Genomic DNA, 22329 nt, shown 5'->3' with positions numbered 1-22329 from the left:
CCCAGGCCCTCCCTGTATCAACAAATGTCTCTACCACATTCTTCCACTATCTGAAGGAATCGCATCCTATTGCCTGCTGTGGCCATGGTACCTTCAATAGCTTCCAACTCTCATGGTGGAAGGGAGAGTCCATCCCCAGGTTCTCTGGCCTATCATGGCTCTGCAGGACTGTCTTAGTTTACTCTGCTGCTTCCTGCATGGAAGCTCCTCCACCCCTCTGGGCCTCTTCCAGTCCCCTCACATTCACCCTCACAAGCAGCAGTAAAGCAGAGTGGACAGCAGGTTCACACAGTAAGATAGAAGCCCCTCTTGGGTTTTTTCCTTTCCTACACATCCTAATGCTGCATCCACTTTTATCTCAACTATTGCCATCTCTCCAGCTCCATGCTGTTCCAGCTCCAGCTCCAGCTGGAACAGGCTGTGATGACAGTTCTTCCTCCAGGTCACTGCCAGCTCAGAGCCATCTTATCACCATCTGTGAAGTGAGGACAGCCCATCCCCTTGTGTCCAGACCCACTTGCCAGTAGCACAGACTGCCACTATGCTAGGGTGGCACTTGTGCCTGAGCTGCCAGAACTGAGGACCAAGGCAAGGAAGGCATGGGGAGAACACAACAATTGTCAGAACTGCTATCATTCTTTTGAGTATGCAGGGACAAGTGTTCAGGTTCCAATGTGGGGACTATTAACTCAATTTGGGCCACACCCACTAAATTCACAGGCAATACAACAGCACAGTGCATGACCCAAAACACCAGCATCAAACAAGAGAAAGCACAAACAGCAGGATGGCAAGACTTCATTTCAAGTTAACAAATGGCCTTTCAGCCTCACAGTATTACCATGCTAAATCAATTTTACCTCAAGCTTGACTTCTTCATCATTGTTTGTATCACACACAGTAACCACCAAAATTTAATTAGCATGTTTATTCAAACACAAGTTACACATAACCCTTCAAGAAATACATTGCAACTAAGCCTTTGCATATCAGTTTTTCATTTAGCTTGTCTACAAGACATACTTTGCCAAAACAGAACAATCAGACTAATTAAATGATTACAACAGAGAATTGCATGTGATGAAAAAACAGTTTATGAGCAAAGACCATACATAGAACATATTACTGGATTACAGGCCAGCATGATCATTCAGAAAGTGATAGGAGGAAGATTTTTCCAACAGAACACAAGTATACAGCATCATTAGTATACATTTTCCATTAATAATTATTAAAAAATAGAAAAAACATTAACTTCAAATATTACTTTGCTAGCCACTATACCTATAAGGTAAAACCATAAATGGACTAACTCTGTTTAGGAGGTGGAAAACATAAAATCTCTAGAATTAACTAGAGCCCAATTCAGAAAGCTACTTAAGCATGTGCTTAAGCCCCACCAAGGCTAGTAAGGCTTACACATGGTGAAGTACTATAATTAACATTGAGAGATTTCAGCATGCATCAACAGTGTAGTACATGCTGAACACTTGCACTGAGTCAGGATCACATCCCTTGAAGCACAAGTTACATACATACTATAAAAATCATGCCTGCCTTCTCTCTCAATCTATTGTTCCATCAAAAGAAAAACCCCTACTGGGTACGAGAAAAACTGACACAGCCCCCTGAAGAAGCATGTTTTATTAACATGCTATTATTATTATTTTCATGTTTTATTAACAACTCCAAAAGCATGCACAACTCAGTGCCAGGGACAATCTATCTTTACTTTCCATCTTCAGTCTTTCAAAACAACAGAATTTACCCTATTTGCACTAGTATAGTATTAAAATTCGGTATGCAATTTGCAAGTTCAAGATCAAGAACTTGTTACTTCAGATCCTTCCCCAAGTGATCAATATTCTTAGAACTATACAGCTGTACAATAATGTCAGTGACTATATACAATCCTGCACAAGATACTGGAACAAAGCCACATAGTTACATAAATAAATGTTGAACTTCAAAAATATTTAATTTCTCTTGCACTTAAGTGTTATTAATAACACAACAATCTCTGCAATTTTGACCTGTATCAGCCCCCTCTAAAATTTAAAAAAAAAAAAAAAATTCTGTAGAATTGCCCATGTCTAGAAGTTATCTGCATGGCTGTTTAAATAAAATCAGTCTCACCATAGCTATGAAATACAGGAAATACAGGTAGCCAGGAAAATGTTCCACATATTTGGGAATGAAGCATTCCCTTTTGGTTGGAGGAATTTGATTGCTGGGTTTGGGGTTTCTTTACTCTTATGTAACCCACTATATAATAGTGAACAAAATACTTTTGTTTCATAGAAACAACTAACATTTGCCCCCACCAGGCAAATGCTCTATTTACAGATTCATTAGGACTGCCTGACTGACAGTGAGTGTAAGTTGCTGAACTCCAAGAAACATGGAGCCTAAAACGGCGACACTCTCTGCTGAATCGCCTTCCCTTTGAGGATACGTCTTATCTGAAGAAGAAAAAAAGATAAAAACATGAGTATTGTCTTGAAGTGAGCCACAATCTGAAAAAAACCCACCCCAGACCCAGTTTTGCATTCCTCACTCATCCAAGCCTAGGTCCTGAGTTGAGTTGCACCAAAATTGATTGATCCTGTGTTACAGCATTTGAACCAATGAAAGGCAACAGTCAGCAACTCAGCTGTGCTTAACTTACTAGTCTTAGGTCAAGAGTCACCTTTTTCATCAGGTATTTGTATAGCTCCCAGGAAAAGGGGATTTTCTTCATCTATTACTCAGGACTAAGAATTGTCATTACTAATTATAACAAGAGCAATAAAAGCATCAACTCAGGCTATACTGAGATGAGCAAGAGAAGGGAGTATTGCCTCCAGCATGTTGCAAGCTTACAAAGACAAAACCTATCTCTACAGGGAAAAGCCTTTGAGATGGAAAAAATAAAAGCTGCCAAGCAAAACCTAAAATTTCAGGTCTGTATATTCTGCCCAATTTTGACACTAAAACTGAAGATCTGAAGAATAAAATTCGCTGAACTGCTTTCCTTGAGAGTTGCAGCTCAAAACCCAAAATAAACTTTTGGAGCGGAATACAGCTTTTGCGTGGATAGGGACAGACGGAAGGAGAAGGTTGCTAGGATTTTTTTACCTGTTCCCCTACAAGGCCGTCAGGAACCAGATGAACTGGCTGCTCATTCTCCAAGTTCCTGGCGCTTGGATCAGCTCCCTTGCGCATGAGCAGGCGCACAGCATCCAGCTGGCTCACGCGGTACTGCAGGCTGGCAGCCACATGCAGGGCCGTGTTGCCGTTGTAAGCCTGGGGAGGACAAAGCAACTCCATGAAGGAAAAGCTGGGGCATGAGCCTCTCTCCCTCTGTCTGCATCGTGAAAAGATCACCCTACCTTTGCATTAACAAAAGAGAGATAGTTGGGCAGCTCCAAAAAGAGACGAATGAGCTCCAGGTTTGCTTCTTCTGCTGCCAAATGTAAAGCAGAGCGACCACTTTTGCGATCCTATCAAAAAAGAAACTGTTTAGTCTTCCCTGCAGGTGCTTCACCTATCCGGGGGGAACATGCAGACAAATAAAAGGAGAAAGCAAAGTAACTGCAGAGTGTTGAGCAAACATACCTGCACTACAATTCATCAAAAGTCAATCTGAATATATATATTTTAATATCAACATCTAATGAACAATGGAACCTGATCACATCTGCAGGTAAGCTTACATAATGTAAGATTTGATATTTTGGCTAAGTAATGGTCTGGCATGGCACAGACCTGAACTGCACAGGTAAGCAGTTTTTAATTAAAATGTGCAGTTCAAGAACAAGGTGTCATTAACACCCTATTACTACAGGCACCTCAGAGTGCTCCAAACATACTCTTACTTTTACAAGGCTGCTCACTGCAGACAGCGCAGCATCACTCTTAATCTAGAAATTAGACTGTCACCTCCCTCTTTCCCCAGGGTTCATTTGCATTGATAATACCTTGCTCTGAATACATGCAACATTCTCATCCCATCTGGGTAAATGAAGTTGTAGGGAAGCTTTCAAATTAGACTACTTCCTTTGTAATAAAGCTGAACTGCAGCGTGGGAGAAAGGGACATGTTCTGCTTTCACATTCTCTCTGGATCTGGCACTTCAGACCACGGCATTTTACTTACTTTTGCTTCAACAGAGGCTCCCATTTGTATCAGGATCTTGATGGTTTCCACCAGGCTCTTGTTTCTCAGCAGAAGCTCCTGGACCTCGGGGGAGTGAGGTGGCTGACAGTTCTGCAGTTCATGCAGCACAGCATTATGAGCCAGAACCGCACAGTGCAATGCTGTCAAACCTTAACATCAAAAAGAAATAAAAATCATCATGAATGAACAAATGCAATACAAAAATATTGAATAGTTGCTTGTTTCAGAGGCTGTATGAAGAAGCTTCTACCCCCATTAAGCCCAGGGATGGTTCCATATTTGTAGGTGACAGTGACCACCCCCAAGCATCTTGAGATTTGGATTGTCCATCACCAGAGGAATGAAGTAGCAGCCGACTGTGAGCTCTCAGCCAGCAGATAATGAAACAATCAATTTCTAATACATGTTTTTACAAAATAGATGTTAGAAAGAGCTGTTTTATGGAAAAGAGGTCCAAACAAAACAGCTCTCTACTGCCAGATTCTGGTTTCTGTATCTACTGATACAACGCTGGCACTCCAATGCTTTAAACAATGGCCAGTTACAACCTACACTCTCCATGCCAAGCACAGCAATCACATGCAAGAGGAAAGATGTCCTGACACAGACTAATCATGTTTTTATCTCAGAGATGTCAATTGCACCTGTAAATTTCCATCTGACAAAGAAATCCCAGGTTGAAAAGCAATAAAATGCAATTTAACACTCCCACCAGTAGCTGTAGAACACTGTAATATCCAGTAACTCTGTAAATTATAAACTTTGAACTACTCACCATCGTAGTTTGTTGCCTCAAGGTCCACATACTGATTGCTTCCCATGGCTCCCTTTTGGATTGCCTACAAAAGTGGGAACAGGTACACGTTTAGGTTTTATCCAAACCACATACTGCTTCAAATTTGTATATTGTCTTACTGCAGTAATTGCAATAAAGTTGCAATAAATAATGGCATCCCTGGAAGTGTTCAACACCAGGCTGAATAAGCCTCTGAGCAACCTGATCTAGTGAAAGGTGTCCCTGAACACAGCAGAGGGGCTGGAACTAGATAATCTTTGAAGTCCCTTCCAACCCAAACCATTCTATGATCCTATGATCAAGAGGAGACTTATTTATTGTTTTGGTTTGGTAAGATAGAGGATTCCCCCAAATTACTGAAGAATGTTATGAGAACCTTAATGAGAAATTCAGTCCGACTTTAAGCTCCATGTGTAGAGCCCTGAGACAGACTCACAAGACTACCCAGAGAGACAGATAAAGGAAGGAGTGGTGTTTCCAGAGTTTCCCAAGACAGCTAATACCAAGTGCAAGAGTCAATGGCCGGGGCAGAGCTGTGCCTGCCTTGCTCTTACCTGGAGGACCTGGGCATGCCCCTTCTCAGCACAGACATGCAGCGGCGTCCTACCCCAGCAGTCTGTGGTGTTCACTTGAGCCCCCAAGCTAACCAAGTCCTGCACAATGAGATGCTGATTGGCAGCCACAGCAACCTGGAAAGCACTCTGCAAACATCAAGAAGAAAATTTCAGCTATTAGTCATCTGATCTCTAACAGGAAAGAGCAACTAAAACAAATAAAAACCCTAGCTACCTGGTATTATTTAAGCAGTGATTATGAATAGTAGCCAGGACAAATGAACCAGAGCACATAGTTTTACCAGCTCAAGGTGATCCCAAGAAGTATTAATAGCTCAAGGTTAATATTAGTATGCAGACTAAATCTTGGGGTTAATATTAAATAAGCATTTCACCACATCTTTCTCAAGGTCCAGACATGCAGAAGCACTCAGGTGCACAAAGCAGGTGCAAAGGTTTTTTTCAGAAGCTCACCTGGCCATTGTGCTCTTTAATATCCAGCATGTGCAGGGCAGCCATCTTCCTGGCAAGAACATAGGAGAGTGCACGACGGCCCTGGGCAACTGCGATGTGGAGGAAGCTGCAGGAAAAGGAGGCAACAGTTACACCACCAGACAGAAACCAGGGCTCAATACAGCAGAGAACCAAACATATGGAAGGTGTGTTATGCTGCCAACTTCAGACCTCCTCTGTGTGACTAGGACAGGAACATGGGTACTTTCTCATCAGGGCAATTTAAAGCATCTAAAGTAGAATGTTCTCCTCCCCATTTACCAAAGTCTAACAATAAGCACCTGAAATTAGACAATACAGCTACTCAAGTGTGCTGCAGCTCTGCATCACAGCCATCAGCAACACCACACCTTTCATCTGATCAGCCAAACAACTGCACTTGTGACACAAACACTGCTATTGAACTGCTTCACGATAACTCACGGTCCACCAAAACCCAAACAGGAACATTCCCCAACCTCCCACAGAAGCAACACCAAGAAAAACGGCACTCACGTGTCTCCATCTGAGTCTTTTGCAAGGAACTGGTCTTGAGAGATGTTAGCCAGTTTGTTCTCCTCCTGTTCCACTTGCCATTGAAAAAATGACTTGCCCAGCTGCGTTGTGCTTCTGGCAATGTTCTGGTCAGGTAGAGAGACGTTCAGAGTAGCCAAAGAGACGCTGCGCTCCAGGCTACCGCAGGGGTTGCTGGAAAGCAAGCTGAAGTTCGGGCCGTGAGAGGCAACCTCGGCCTGAGGGTGGGCACTGCTCAGCGGCTGCAGGGGACTGGACATGCTGTCCGAGCCGTCCGAGTCGTTCAAGAGGGAAGAGAAGCTCTGTGATGGGCAGTACTGCAGCTCATGGCTCTCAAAGGTGCTCTGCTGGTAGGCAGGAGACTGCTCACTGCCAACAAACGGCCTGTAGTCCAGAGAGGCATCTGAAGGGTAACTGTGTGACAGATCTTGGTTCTGGGACGCAGGGAACTGGTAATGCTGGGGTGGATCAAGCACATGCTGGCTGGTGTGGTCTTGGAATGCTTGGTACTTCTGGGATGGGGAGAAAGCCTGTGTTGCCGGGCTGTCCTGGTACTGCTCAGCGGGCGAGCCATGGCTGGAGACAGAGTGCAGCCAGCTCACCTGCACCGTGTTCAGGGAAATGGGGCTTGACTCGTTCTTGATGTTGATAATGTTCTGAAGCAGATCAGAACTGCTGTCATGCTTTGGGTCAGTTTTATGTGTCTCTTCCATGCTATCCATAGACGTTGGTGTCTGGGGTGGTGTCTGACAGGACAAAAAAAAAGACAAATCAAAACAAGCCCCAGAAAGTTAAGAGTTATAGTTGTGTCTTGTAGTTTCTGATCATACACGGCAAACTGAAAAATAAAGGCACAGAAAAAATTACTACAAACTTACCAGGAGATGTGGGTGGACATTAGCTTGGCGTTTGAAAGAAGGTCCATCAGAAAGGAGCTCAGGAGCCTTTCTTTTGCCACTGTGGCCTAGTATGCTCTTCAGTTCTGCTGAAAATAAAACAAATTTAGAATCCATTTGGAGGTTACTCTTACAATTGATTTAAAGTATTACTGTAGGGTATGTATTAAAAAATGGTCTACCTGTGTATGGCTCGTAGTTCACCAATCCTCCTTGTGCCTTTTAAGAAAAATCCAAATTATTCTGTTATTATGATGTTATTTCAGGGGGAAAAAAAAACAAACAAAACCAAACAAAACCCAAAAACAACCAACCCCAAGAAAGCACCAATGAGTTCCTTCTACAAATACAGAATATATATTGGAGTAATTCTAGTACATGATTGTCTAACCCTAACTTAATTGCTTTTAATGAAGGGGAGAAAATGGCAATATTTTAATGAAACTTAAGTAAAACCCACTATTTTTCTTTAGGCTTTTCAAGCCATTTGTTATAATACCACAAAACTCAAGAAAATCTGGAGAAAGACACTATTCCTTCCTGAGATCTGAGGATTTTTTTTTAAACACAAATAAGCCAGCCAGTTTTACACTTCTTCAATGCCATGAACTTTGCTATGCAAAAATCTTTTTGTGACAACACTTATCTAGGAAGCTTTCAAACACACACTCAGAATAACTATCTAATAAAACCAAAGATAACCCTTTAATATTCTCAGAACTTCCTGAATTTTTTGTCTTTTCAGACTGAAAGGGCCTACTTTTACACTGCATGCTTTGCACAGAGAGGTGCAAGAGCACGACAAACAAATCTGAGAAGAATCCCTAACCCTTCCAATGAATGATCTCATTCCAGTTAACACGGAATTTCTGTGGTTTCGCAACACAAACATATCTTGATCCAGACTCCCTTTAGAAAACAAAGCTTAGTAAGAACATTTTAAAGTGGCTCCTTCTCTCTGATTCTAAGTAAACCTTCTTACTGATTTCTTCCCAGCTGTATTCTTCCATTACGTGTTGAAAAGAAAAAACACTGACTCCATCCACAGTAAAGCAGAAGCTCATTTCTAGCGTTATCGCAAAGTGCTCTCTCGCCAGCTTCAGTAACCATGAAACGCAAATTTGTAATTGCAGAGAGCTGCCGGTTACCTTGTTTTCCTCGGTGGCAGGGCCCGAGGACATCTGTTTGCTGCTCCTGAAGTGCAGCAGGAGCTCTTTCACGGAGTTCTTCACGCGGACCCCCTGGAAAGGTCCTCTGTGCTGCTTTCCCCCCCCCATGTGTTGCTCAACTGCGGAGACACGAAAACAAAACCCGAACTTAAGCCACCGATTTCGTTTCCGTTTAAAGAATAGTAAAGAAAAACACAAAACCAAAACAAACAAACCAGGAACTCTTGCGGAAAGGCACCTAAACCCCGGGATAGCAGAAAGAAGCCAGGGAAAGGGTCTTCGCCATCCCACGGGCGTGCGGCTCCTCCCGGACACCCCCGTGCCGCTCCCGCTCCAAGGATGGAAACACCCGGCACCGGCACGGGGCATCCGCCTTCCATCGCTTCGGCCGCTTTGACACCCGAAACGATCAGCGGCGGCTTGGCCGCAGTGGGACGGAGCGACCCGCGGCTCCGCTGTCCCCCCGCCACCCCCCGGGCCGGGGCCGCCGCGGGACCCGCCGTACCTTGCAGCGCGGGGCGGGGGCCGCCCCGGGGGTCCCTCCGGCCGCCGCCGCGGCTGCTCACCGAGAGGTCCGAGTCGGATCCCGGCGAGCCCGGGGCGGAGGAGTGCGCCGGCGAGCAGCTGCCCTCGCTGGAGTGGGGCGAGGCGCCGTAGAAGTAGGCGAGGTTGATGGGGCTGCTGAGGGCGCCGCCGTCGCCGCCATCGGGCGCCGCGTCCCGGCTGCTCTCCACGATCATGGCGGTGCGGCGGGGCGGGCGGCGGCGGGGGGCGGCGGGCGGCGGAGCGGGCACGGGCACGGCCAGGGCTGGGCGGGCGGCGCGGCGGCTCTGGGGGCTCCGGGCCGCGGCCGCGCTTATACAGGGGCCGCCCCTCGTGAGGCGGGGTAGCGCCGGGCGGGGCCGCGCTTCCCGTAAGGGCGGCGGGAGGAGCCGCGGCCGCGGGGCGGGCAGTGGCACCGGCGGGCTGGTGCTGGGGGCGTACTCCGTACCGCCGCCGCGGACCGGGCACCGGCACTAGGGCCGCCCAAGAGCTCCCATGTGGGAGTCGCGGTCAGGGATGCCACCTCACACCTTGGCCTCCAAGCTTGGCCCAGTGCCCTTCACAGAAGAACAGAGTGTCCTGCAGTGGAAAGGCCCCATGAGGACCATCGAGTCCAATCCCTAGCCCTGCCCGGGACAACCCAAGAATTACACGTGAACCTGAGAGCATTGTCCAAACCAGCCTTGGCAGCTCTCGCTCACAACGCGTGCAACCAGTAATTGCCACCCTCTTAGGGAGTCGCAGAGGTGGGAATGAGCAGCATCTCCCTCAGCCTCCTGCCGCTGCTGTCGCCTCACGTCCCCACGCAGGGGTATCCCTCTCCCTTCGCCCCAAGCCTGCCAGTCCTCGGCTCCAGGACTCAAGCATGGAAGTACGGATATTTTTTGCGTTTGTGCTTGGTGTGAGCAGCATCCAGCGAGAAGGGAACGTGAGCAGTTACAATGGAGATGAGTCATCCCTGTTCCTCTTACCGGAGCGTGGGGCAGGCAGGGGCACACAGCGAGTTATTTTGGTTGTAGGTTGCACCATTCTGCGGTGGCAAAGCCTCTCGGTTGAGGCCGGCGGGGAGAAGCGGGCAAGCTACGTGATGCCAAAACAAAAAGTGGGCGAAACCGTGTGCCTGCGATTACTGTTAACATCACTGAGTTATTACCAATGCTCACAGGGGAGACTTCTCAGGTTTCTACTTTTCAAACAAATATTTCTGCTTTCCCATTTCCACTGAGGTCACCACCTTCTGAAATACAAGTGAGCCATTTTGCCCACGAGGTTGAGATTAGGATGTTTTTAGCACTGTGGCTGCTCCAAAAAAATATGTAGTGAAACAGCATGGTCTTTCTAAAGTATATTATACAAAAAGAAGGTCTATAACTTATGTTTTAATTGTATTGAAAAACATGGGACAGGTGCAATATGAAATTATATTAACCAGCCCACAAGGAGGTAGGAGGGAATTGCTTTATAATATTCAAATATTTCTACCACTGTCAAGTGAAGGAAGGGTTTCACTGAGAATTACCTAGGCAGTTTTCTACTCCAAAGACTGCTATTTTACACCATAGATTGAATTTATGCAGTCAGAGTGAAATTTGCAAGTGGAACCCATAAAATGAAATCATATGCCAAATAGTGCCAGAAATACAACAATAAAGGTAAAAACTCACTTGCTCCCTGAGCAGAAGCTCTCTCCCAAGCACACCTTCTCCCTCATTCAACAAAGCCCTTTACGCAAGTGAGGATTCATGAAATCAGGCAGTGTGTTTTAAACATGCAAAGAGATGGTTCTCTCTTGTTCCTCAAGCCTTAGACCCCAGTTATGATACCTTAACCTTAGACGGATGCTTTTAAGTATTTCCTCAATGAAAAGCACTTGGTGCTCAGAGATCCTGGAGCCCATGAATGCTCTTTGCACTTTCAGTGGCTGTGGGGAGGACCCACAACTCAGCTTTCCAAAGTGGATCCAACCATTGGACCTTTGCATTCTCATCCCTGCCAGGTAGCCCAGAAAGCCACTCATTTTAATCTCACAGGAGGGTGTACAACTACTGCAAAATGCATCTCGTCTTTCAACAAGCAGATGGTGAGTCTGAGAAGTCAATAATCCAGAAAATTAGATTTGTCATCGTAGTTGCCTGCCATTCCCTTAAAAATGTTGAGAGCAAAAGATATTTCAAACCAAAAGGGGATTTCTCTCATTGTAGTTCTGTGTTGTAGAAGGTCCCTGAACCACATGCAGGCAGGGACAGGCAGCACCTTTCTCATTGCTATTCAATAACAAATTTTGGAATGGATTTAACTGGAGATTAGTCTCTACGTATGAATGAAAACTATTCTATAAAACAATTTAATGAGTTTGTGTTTGGTTTTTTTCTTAAAGAGGGTGTAGAATTTCTTTTTCGCTTCTCTTCCAAAGTCTCTACTCTCCTGAAGGTTGAATTGCTGGCTTGCTCTCCATCTACCAAGTAAAATCCACTTCTGGCAACACTCTGATACCTTAGCTCATTCTTGTTTCATCAGTGACATCTTATTTATCAGGTCTCCTGGCATAAATCTACTCCCAGTCAAAGCAGATTAAGACAAGTCTAATTCCACCAAGCTCCATAACAAAAGGCTCTTTCAAAAATATACACACACCCATTGGTTGCACAAGATGAGCTGGCTTGCAGCAGCCTTGTGTTCTCCAAGTGCTTCTATGAGAGTTACTGGTAAATTATTGCTACATCCACAAATGGTAATTATTAATGCTGCAGACCTTGAACATTAATGGGTTTTGGGTTTTGGCCCAAACACTGTGTAACTAACATCTGTGGTGACCAAAACCCCGTGAGGCATCTTCAACCAAAGCAAGTTTCTCGGGGGCAGGGTGGTGACCAAAAAAAAAGCACCTGTCACCTCTTCTCCTTGGGAAGGCATCCAGTTGGTTTCAGCCTTCTTTGGCTGAGCTGTAATTCAGTGCAACCCACCAACCTCAGAGCTGGAGAAGGCTGCGAGGTGAGCACGAGGCAACCACCTCAGCTCCCTGCGTGCTGTCTTCCCAGTTTTTATTGCTCCACCTCCCTTTACTGGGATGTATCAATAATGCCAACTAGTGGCCATTATCAGCAGCATTTATCCTGAAAGCCCTCTTCTATACACCTGCAAAAAGTGAGATAGGCTTATCTTGGAATCTCAAATAGCAACAAAAAAGAAACAGAATGCACTTGTTTCTGAAAGCCCTGCTTCTTCTCTCCCTTCAGAACACAGCCCAGACAAGTATTGTAGCATTAAAAGCAAACGGTCTTGGTTTAGGTTAATCCAATATACTCGATTAATGAAATAGCTTTTGAGAATGTGACTTGTGCTCACCCATGAGCTACTTCAATGGGATCTGAAAAAATTTCAGTTCAGAACAAAAACAAAATCCAGTTGCCTTGAAGCTTGCACTTGCTGGGTAGGGGTCTCATTACAGAAATCAAACAGGCTGAATGCCAACACCTTAGACTTTTACTGCCAACTAAACTTTTAGGCTAACCCAGGTCATGTGTATCCCCTTTGCTATCCTAATCAGAACAAGCACAGAGAAAAGATGCAGTGTGTTTGCACTGCTTGGTCCCTGGGGCACATGCTGGGGTGAACGCTATAGGGGATGTAGGCTTCAAATAAATAAATGAATGAATAAATCAAGCCCAGTAAGTGGAGCTTTGCCTTCCCTGTAGAGCAGCACGTAGTCACTCTGCCAGGCACACTGTATAGCCTCCCTCTGTGAGTGAGGAACATGCCAGCTCTCAGAGCAGCCCATGGTTCAGCAGGGATGGGAGCAGAATAAACCTCTCCTCTCAGTCTGTCTCCTAAGCAGCAACATGGGATAAGGGTCAGCCTCTAGGTCAGGTGTCAGAGCACAAACTACTAGTAACAAGAACTTGGTTTTGCAACATGTTTCTGGAGCAGCACGACCTTTGTGTTGTTTCTTAAACTGAGAATAAGAATGGTAGTTTACAATCCAGTTGCTTCATGCAAGTGAATGTTTGCTGTGTGGACGTCAGTGTGCCTTATTCTCCGCTGGGTGTAATTTAGGCTCCTGCTGCAGACTGTGAGTTGAGGTGTGCGAACACCACTGCCACACCTCTGTACCCCAGCAGCATTTCCAACTGCACACACCTCCCAGACCATCCAGTATAAAGCTGGGTTTGCTTTTAGAATGGCATTGAGAAAAACAGAGGCAAAAGCTTAGTAGCTAATGCACTCCTAGAGGGCATTTGGGGTCTGTACCCATGTTTGCTTTAACGGCTCTGGAGAACACTTGTCTGCAGGTTGGAAATGGTCCATGACATAGTTTTGCTCAAAAAGCTGGTACAGAGGAGTCAGTGTTTCTTTCCTTTCTGCTCTACTTGTATTGCTACATTTTTCCTAGACTTTGGTCTCCAAGACTAACATTCTGGGATTAACCTAAACATCAAAGGGGGCATGTATAATTCTTCATATTAAAGAAAATCTCAGACTTTTTATTTAACATATTTCTTTTGGGCCTTACTACTTTGATCCAGAGAATACCCTCAGTTCTGCATTTTTTTCTCTTAAGCTGTCTGATATTTAAAAAAAACAGAAAAAATAAATTTAAAAAAGTGTTGCTCCTAAGTAGATCTTTCAACACTGCGTATATAAAGCACGTGAAATCAGTATGGAAGAAAAGAAACCCTAAATCTAGCAAGTGTTGCAAAGCTGGCCAGGTGGATCTGAGTTCTGTGAAAATAAACAGTTTCCTTGTACATATACCTCATGTTTGGGGACATTCCTCCCAACATACTCACTGCCCTGGTTAGTCATGTTTTCTCAGAAGCTTACATATCTCATTAGTTTATAAGTGCCTTGCAGTAGGAATGCATGGCTAAGAAATACACACACCACTGATGTCACAGCATGTAAACAGGGAGCAGAAGGACGTTTCCCCATAGCAAAGGGCAACGTCACATGTCGCCTATAAAGGATACTGTGTACACATAGATGAGGTAGAGAATGCACATTCCCACCTCAAAACACGTGGCTTGTTATGGTATTCCAGTTTAAAAAAGGAGTTAGTGCAGTTTCTCAGCACTGTTAGGGAGAATCAGTGTAGGTTTGGAGGGCTAAGCATCAGTTTTCCTTGGTGCTCATGCTGAAGACATTTTCCCTCCTAACTCAGGTGACCAACCTTGGCCAAAACCTGACATTTATAGCTCACATTGGATTATTTTCTGCTGTCAGATGCAGGAGCACGTGTTGGAAGCACAGCAGGTGAGTTAGGCTCTGGTGTACTTCAATTTCAGTGTTCCTACCCTCCACAAACAAACAAAGACCACTTCAACCACCTGTAAAACTGGGTTTCTAACAGGGACTGCAGAGCTGTCCCAATGCACATCACCACTCAACACTTCAGTACAGGAATGGGAGGAAAAACTCTCAAACTGAGATCTGAACCTAGAAAAACATGATTCTTTGAACTGCAATCTACCCAGACAACTGCATTCCTAGACTCAGTTTATGTGTAAAAGCAGCTAACCTATCTAAGATTAAGGTTACCATATATCCAGGCTTCCCAAATGTGTTTTTCCTCTAAAAAACATTGTCTAGGCAGATTTTGAATATCTGTGCTCTCCTTGGACATGGCAAAACAGTCACATCTACCAGACAGCAGGTGTAGCAGCTGACCAGTCCAGAAACCCCAGGCACAGTGTCAGTATTCATACAGCCCACCTGCACTGTGGTTGCATGGCAGGATCAACACCTGCAGGAAGCCTAAGCACTGATTTGCACAATCCTACACATCCTGTGTGCATACCATCAGCTCAAGGGTGCACATAAACCAGCAGGAAAGTCCAGGCAGAGGCAAGACAACCAGTAAAGAGCACTTGCAGCATGATAACACTGTAGAGATCATTGAAGGGAACGCCCTCATCTAATGTCTTATTTCATTGTGTTTTCCAGCTTACAGCATTTAAATGCCTTCAGTTCAGACATCCATTCACTAGAGAAATCCCAGCTTTCAAAATACATGTCTGTCTGACCATCGGGAAAGTCCTGAAACTCAGCTGCAGAGCTGTCCTCCATTAGTCAGACAAAATCTCAATAAACAGGAAATTTTCTCATTTAAAAAAGCACCTAACTCAAGGCAGACAAAATTTTATTACAGTAGGGAAAATGTTAGGTCGCTTCCAAACAGAAATAAGAAAATTTTCCTGGTGCTTAGGATGAATTGTATCTACTAGGGCAGGTTTTGTCTTCAGTTAAATGTGTGCTGGAACAGCTGGGACAATACCTCTCCACCTACGGGTCAGAATTTGCTGTCACATAAGTCTCAGTCACAGATGTCCTTTGTCTGCATAAAAGATATTAATGTCATGGAAAGGATACAAATACTCTGCTTTCTACAGACTTAACAGCCACCTGCTACACATTTAGAAAGAAATCCATGACGGTAATGACAAGTTCACAGTAATATGTAAATCATGCACGAGTTAGCATAAAACATCAAGAAAGGTGAAAATGAACTCTTTGATTTGGTGGGGCACTGTGCAAAGCTCTGTTCCCAGGCGTTGGCTCCCTCCTCCAGTTCCCAGCTGGGAAAAGACACCTACCAAAGCCAGACACATCCTGTCTGACAGGACGCTGCTCTCCACAGAAGTCAGCCCATGGATGTTTAAGTTTCCTTTTAATTTCCTGCCAATTTCTTAAGAAGAAAGCAAAAGTAAAGGCAGCTCTTGCTTCTGCCTTGCACGTTTTGTCTCAGGAGCTTGTGACTGGGAACATGTGAAGTCACACAGCGGTTCCTCAGCAGGGCTCCTTGGCAGCACCATCAGGACTGAGTTTTGCTGCTCTCGAAAGTCTAGGTGAGAAGCAAAGCCAGGTCAGACCACCTGGGCTGCAGCAGGAGGCAAAGCCAAAGGAAGGGATGGGGCTGTGCCTGCCACCCCACTGCTCCAAGCAGCCCAGGGATGGGAAAGGAAGTTTTCCAGTGCCAGGGAAAGCTGCTGCAAACCTGTTTCCAATAACTGAGGATGATGATGATGATATCCCAGCCATGACCTCCAGGGTGGTAGGGTGCAAGGGTGCTCAGCTGCCCCAAGCAGCCCAGGGCTTGGCTGGTGCTTGGCCCCCCACAACAGAGGGCATTTCCTCCCCACACACACCCTACTCCCACCCACTGCCATCAAACGGAACAGGAAATGTGGTTTGCTGCAAAGAAAGTAAATAAAAGGTCTAACAAGCAAAAAAGAAACCACTTGCTGGAAAGTGATCACCAAGCTGATACTGGAGGGTTTTCTGGAGCATAAACATGGCCTTCTTTTCAATGCCCCTAGGTGACATTCGTCCCTGACTGCTGGTCACCCAGCCTGGCTGAGGGAGAGCCCAGCGTATCTCCCTTTCCCTGCCCTCTGTGTGCCTCCAGCAAACCACCAGGTCCCAGCTGAAGTCACCTGCCTTCCATCTGCAGTACTTGCGAGCCACCCACCCCAGTGGCACACGAGTCTCCAATGGCATCGTGGCACACACATGCCCCCAGATATTTGGGGTCTGAAAACCAGACCCCATTTTATCCTCTGCAAGATGCTTAGTGCTGAGCTGCCCTCCCTGCCTGCCAGACACGGGCACGGTTAATGAACCAGGATGCTGCATAATCAGCCTCATGTGGTAAGCCAGGGAAACGCTCGCCAGGCCATGAAAAGAAGTTTATGGTTTGGTTTAATAAACCCCTTAGCATAACAAAATTTAAAGTGAATTTTAAGCTCATTAAACTTACTTCTTTTCATTCCCACAGGTTTTTTTCTGAATTACAAGAAACTAAGTGTAGATCGCTATTTTTATACGTTTCCCTGTGTGGTCTCACACTGCACCATGACAGTTTACTCCCGTCCTGTTGAAGCTGGCAGGCTCATATGCTGATGGTGCTCTGCTATTCCAAAATTACTGATGAGCTGCCAGGAAAAAAAACTGTAATCAAGATTATACAAAACACCTTTTTTTCACTAACAATGCTTCTTCTGTTCAGTACTCTCAAAGCTTAGCTTTCCTTCCATCCATCCTCTGGAAAGCTATTACACTCTCCCCTAAAAAAAACCAGACTGTTACAGCAAGAGTTGCCCAAAACAGCTATTTAGGAGTATTTTACCACCAGATTCACTGAGGATTTTCAAAAATCCCACCATTCTTTGTGGTTTCTTTGCTCTTGGCTGTTACCCATTACTTTCCCAAAAGCCAACCATTCTTCCATACTCAACCCCAAAACACACACAAATAATTATAGCACAAGCCACTTGCAAGGCTATTTCAAGTTAAAAAAAAATGACAAGCCAATATTGTTTCAATTAATAACAATTTTTTAAGCAATAAATCAAATAAATTTATAACAGCATACCTTCATGTTGGAGGAGTGAAGTCAGAAATAGTTCTGTGGAAAACAAGCCAGTCCTTTACACCCCATTGGCAACTGATCATTCCTTATGGCCATGACTGTGAATGACTGAGAAGTTCCTCTGAGGTTTAAAGGTTTAAAACAGAGAAGCAGTGGTAAGGAAACTTTTTTTCCCCTCCCTCATGAAAGTCCTGCTTACTTTGGCTTGCTGGTCACAGAAAAAAAAATACCCAAAGTAACACCCTACAAGTTTCTTACAGCTCTGGGCTGAGTACCCACAGGGTACCTTTATTGCAGTGGTCACACACCACTTATCTCTTGGCTCTGGTTAACCGGAAGGGAACGTTGTGACATGTGAGAGGAAGCAGGGTGGAGGAGGACAGCGGTGTGAGTGTGGCTCCCTGGACTTTTTCTACACAGTGGAATTTCCCAGGTGGGGTAAGCCCTGGTTGAGGACATTCCCCTGTCAAAGAGGCTGGCAGGAAATCCCAGGCTGGCGTAACACTGCCAAAAAAAGGTCTAGAAAACACTGACAGGAGATAAGAATCATGAAGAAGTGCTGTACAATAATGGGGCGAAGAGAAACCTGCGGGTACAACACTGTGGGGTTTCCTCCCTGCCAGGGTCAGGTTCTCCCCATTGCCCACCTGCTCCCTCCATGGCTACAGGCACTAAGCTGCATCTTGTATCCCTTCTCTATCTTGGCACTACATGGTAAACTGGACAAGCAGGTGCCTGCGCAGCATTCACATGGAAGCAAGAGAGATGCAGTGTCCCACAGAAAAAAAAATAATCTCCAGCCTTTGGGAGGTGGTGCAGGACAAACACCTCTCCTTGGCAACTGTCTGGATTTCAGTGGGACTTTGCCCTCAGAAAGGTTGGAATGAATTTCAGAGGGCTAGTGTCAGTGTGAAAACTCTGTACAGCCAGGAGCCTGGTTCAGATGGGAAGGGGGATATGTGTAAAAAAAAAAAAAAAAAAAAAAAGGAAAAAAGCAGTCCAATCTGTCACAGATTTATCAGATGTGGAATAGTCACCTGCTCCAGTAGATAAAAATAACCTTCAGCATGAAAGAAATCTGGATTTTCCAAAAAGGTCAGGAGATCCTTCTGAATCATGCTCCCTTTTTCTCTTTTATTTTCCTTTCAGCTGTGACATGAACCAGGATTCAGCATGCATCTCAAACACGGTGAGCAAGGACAGGACACCCAAATCTTTTCAGAGCAAACACCCCTCACTTTCAGTGCCTTGTGTTACCCCTTCCCAAATGCAGTTGACTCATACAATTTCCAGCAGCTGGCACCAACAAGGTAGAAGCACTGCACCACTGATCCCCCACCCATGGTGTCCCCAGTGCCTCCTGCACTGGAACATAGATGTTATAAACAAACAGAAAACCCCCAGACTTTATCCCCACCCTTGCCCTGCCCCAGCAAGCTACAGGAGTGAGGTAGGAGAGAACATCTCCATCCCAAACGTGATAAATTTGAAAACTTTCCCCTGCAGGCAGGAAACGCTGCGTGGGCTCCACCTTCCTGTTCACAGATGTATTATATCACTGGAACATGTTCAACTGATAATCTCGATGGGTTCAATACTTCTCTTTGAAATAAGGATGATTTGTTCCAGCTGGGGCTGGTGTTGGTTTGCTCACTGAAGGCCCGTGGTGCCCTCAGTCTTGTCTAATGTGTGTCAGGGAGGTGCCTCATCCAGACCCTTGCCCTGCTCTCTCCTGCAGCAGCTGTGGAGCAAAACCTGCTGCCTTTGGGGACCTGAGTGGCTTCTGGGTGCCTTCACAAGACATCAAGATCTCTCTTTGCAAAGAGGGGAGGCTGCAGCCCCAAAGAGGCACAGATGGCCCGACATCACAGGCAGTAGGAGCAACACCTGGAGTGCCACTCAGCTCATCCTTTCTCCCAGGTGTCACTGCCTTTGGAGTTAGGGCAGCTCAGGTGCTGTGACTCCTAAAATCACAGGAGGAATTTGTTACCAGCTGAATATGTGATGGAGGTCAGCCCCCTCCTGGGCACCACTCACCTGTGCAAACAGGTGAGTATCTGCTGCAAAGAAAGGGAAAATCCAAGTCTGACAAGAGAAAAAAAGAAGGGAAAAGTAAAAACGCCATGGCTGATGTGTGGCAGGGCAGGATGAAAAGTCATGACTCCAGCCAGAAATTAAAATATCCACTTGTAACAACGTTCATTACACACAAGAACGGGGGCAACAGGACATCAGGAAGAAATGTGTTAACATAGGGAACCTACATTTCAACCAGCAGATATTAAACTTCTGGGATTAGGAGATACACATATATTGAACACATTTTACAACAATCCAAAAGAATGACTTGTTACAGGAGCTTGTTACTGGAGCTCCTGATTTTTTTTAATTGGATTTTTAAGACAGGATTTTTTTTCAGTAAAGAAACTCTCTTTTTTCTAATTTTACTTATCAAAGCAAGGGCAAAAGCAAGGCACAGCAGAAGCAAATAATAATACTAATACACAGGGAAAAATATAAATGTGGAACAGAAAGATATGAAACCATTAGAAGGAAGAAACAGCTAAAGACAGAAATAGCTGCCTTGCCAAGAGACAATTCCCTGAGAGAAGCTGACTCAGACAAGAAGGCAGGCAGAACTGGAAAGCATGACTCACTCAGCTCAGGGAAAGCCAAAGGGTAAGAAGGAGTGGAAAGAACTGAGTTCAGGATGGCAAGAGGGGAAAAACCCTGTCATTTGTCATGGTTCTTTCACTGCAGGTCCTTGTGCCATGTCTCTCTCCTGCTGCACTCCCATGGGAATGTCCCACCTGGAAACTCTTTTGTGAGATCCTACAGAGTGAGCTGCCACACCACAGTAGAGGAATAGTCCTTGTCATATTAGTCCTGGTCATTGCAAACAGCCTGCAGCAGACATTTAGAGTGAAAAGGGAGAGCCTGAACCAAACTGAACCAGAAAACAACAGGTGCTTTCAGAGGGCCCAAGCACAAGGGCACAGGGAGAAAAGCACTTGTCTATCTTCAGAACTGACCAGGGAAGGAGAGAGTTAAAATTGGAGGGGTGGGACAAAATGTTCAATGGATGGCTGACCAGAGAACACTGACTGCCACAGCATTTCTTGCCCTCAGACCACAGACACTGCTGAGTTTTCTCTGCTGCAGAAAAAACTAATTTGAGCTGTACTGTTCTATCCCAGTAAAATTTACTCCTCTCAATCCTTTGTGGCTTAGGAAAAAAAAAAACCACCAGATTTAAAAGAATATTTCTGGGGAAAAATTATCCTCTGAAGGATAGTCTTCAATCTAAGAGTTATCAAATATACATCATCAACTGATTCCACTCGAAAACAAACTTCAAGTAAAAGAGTCTCATTGAGTGGTATTTGTGACATTTGTTTTCAAAACACAAACTAAGCAGGAGTTAGAAAACAAACCACCACCAAGACAGATATGTTGTGGCTTATGTTTTTCATTTGAGAGTCATCCCAGACTCTTTTTCAGTGCCTCCAAGCCCTCTTCTGGCCACATTCATTAAGGATTCAGTAATCTATGAAGCCCACGCCAGCTGACAGAGTCAGGATGTGGGGGAGGGCATGTTGCACTTTCACTTAGGCTTAGTGACGTACTCATTCTGCATCTGGGGCTCACACAAAGTAACACATAGACTCTTAATTCTCTAGCTTTCCCCCACAAAATCCCTTTCCCCTTCACAAAATCACCAAATCACAGAACAATGAGGTTGGAAAAGACCTTTGAGATCATGAAGTCCAACCTATGATGTAACACCACCTTATCAACACCAACTTATCAACTGAGTGCCATGTCCAGTCTTTTTTTAAACACTTCCAGAGATGATGACTCCACCACCTCCCTGGGCAGCCCATTCCAATGCCCAGCCACTCCTTCTGCAAGGAATTTTTTTTTCCTAATGTCCAGCCTAAACCTCCCCCGGCACCATTTAACCCTGTGTCCTCTTGTCCTGTCGCTGGTTGCCTGGAGAAGAGACCAACCCCCACCTGGCTACCACCTCCTTTCAGGGAATTGTAGAGAGTGATAAGGTCTCCCCTGAGCCTCCATTTCCCAAGCAAAGAAGCTCCTGTACAATTCACCATTGCAGACTCACAGAGCAGACCAGCCTGAATCACCCCAGAAGGCTACTGAATATGCCCACAAGAGGATAGTTAACATCAACAGCAAAGGTGGACACAGTAATTTAGACAGGATTTTAGAATATCACTGCCCAGATACAAGCTAGGTTCCCTTACATGAGAGTTCAGATCTGAGTGACAAACATTGCAGTGAATCAGCAATTCAGGAAGACTAAAAAGTCCAGATTCAGGGACATAATAAAACATTTCCCTGATTTCAAATACATTGATCCTACACTGTAAATTGGATAGCTGATGTTAGAAGTTATCTAAAACCCTGCTAACTGGGGAAGCAGGGCTAAACCATGGAATGAACACAAGCCCCATTCCAACCAGATCCAACACCATGTTGTTTCAGCTCTTTGCTGGCCCTGGTGAGCCTCCTGTCCCTGTGTCTGATGTTATGAGGCTCAAGCCCCTGCCCTGCCAAGCAACCTATGCCATTTCAGGCAAGTAACATGCCTCCTCTGAGTCACCACAGCCTCTGAAGAGCACTTGGCACACAATGAAAACCTGCCTGTGCACTCCTCCTTATCTTGATTATAAATGCTTTGGGTTTCTTTTAAAAAGTTCCCCAGCTCTGATATCTGTCACATCTACAGTCATGTGAGAACACAACATACATGGCTTCAAACCAAGTGTAAGCAGAGTTTGGCACAGAACCTAACATTTGA

The 22329-nt window shown here is 45.2% G+C and overlaps 1 protein-coding gene across 4 annotated transcripts; it reads right to left on the bottom strand.

Moving 5' to 3' along the window:
* Positions 1 to 913: 913 nt before the first annotated feature.
* NFKBIZ (NFKB inhibitor zeta) lies at positions 914 to 17846 on the bottom strand. Of its 4 annotated transcripts, none has more exons than XM_085072554.1 (12): positions 17511 to 17846; positions 8579 to 8718; positions 7613 to 7649; positions 7413 to 7519; positions 6517 to 7280; positions 5983 to 6088; positions 5509 to 5655; positions 4934 to 4997; positions 4138 to 4307; positions 3372 to 3482; positions 3118 to 3285; positions 914 to 2462 (listed from the first exon to the last, which is right to left on the bottom strand). In XM_085072554.1, exons 2-12 carry the CDS (start codon positions 8705 to 8707, stop codon positions 2409 to 2411), a joined length of 1857 nt encoding a protein of 618 aa, XP_084928680.1. In that variant the 5' UTR covers positions 8708 to 8718; positions 17511 to 17846; the 3' UTR covers positions 914 to 2408. The 4 variants fall into 4 exon arrangements, with proteins under 4 accessions (XP_084928680.1, XP_084928687.1, XP_084928664.1 ...); XM_085072561.1 differs by lacking the exon at positions 17511 to 17846 and adding an exon at positions 9166 to 9447; XM_085072538.1 differs by lacking the exon at positions 17511 to 17846 and adding an exon at positions 9105 to 9439.
* Positions 17847 to 22329: the final 4483 nt, after the last annotated feature.

The sequence above is a fragment of the Lichenostomus cassidix genome, chromosome 1 (genome assembly GCF_008360975.1).
Source record: "Lichenostomus cassidix isolate B80296 chromosome 1, HeHo_3.0, whole genome shotgun sequence".
Lineage (NCBI taxonomy): Eukaryota > Metazoa > Chordata > Aves > Passeriformes > Meliphagidae > Lichenostomus > Lichenostomus cassidix.
Note: the sequence above shows the minus strand (reverse complement) of the source record. Positions and strands in the feature narration are given on the sequence as shown.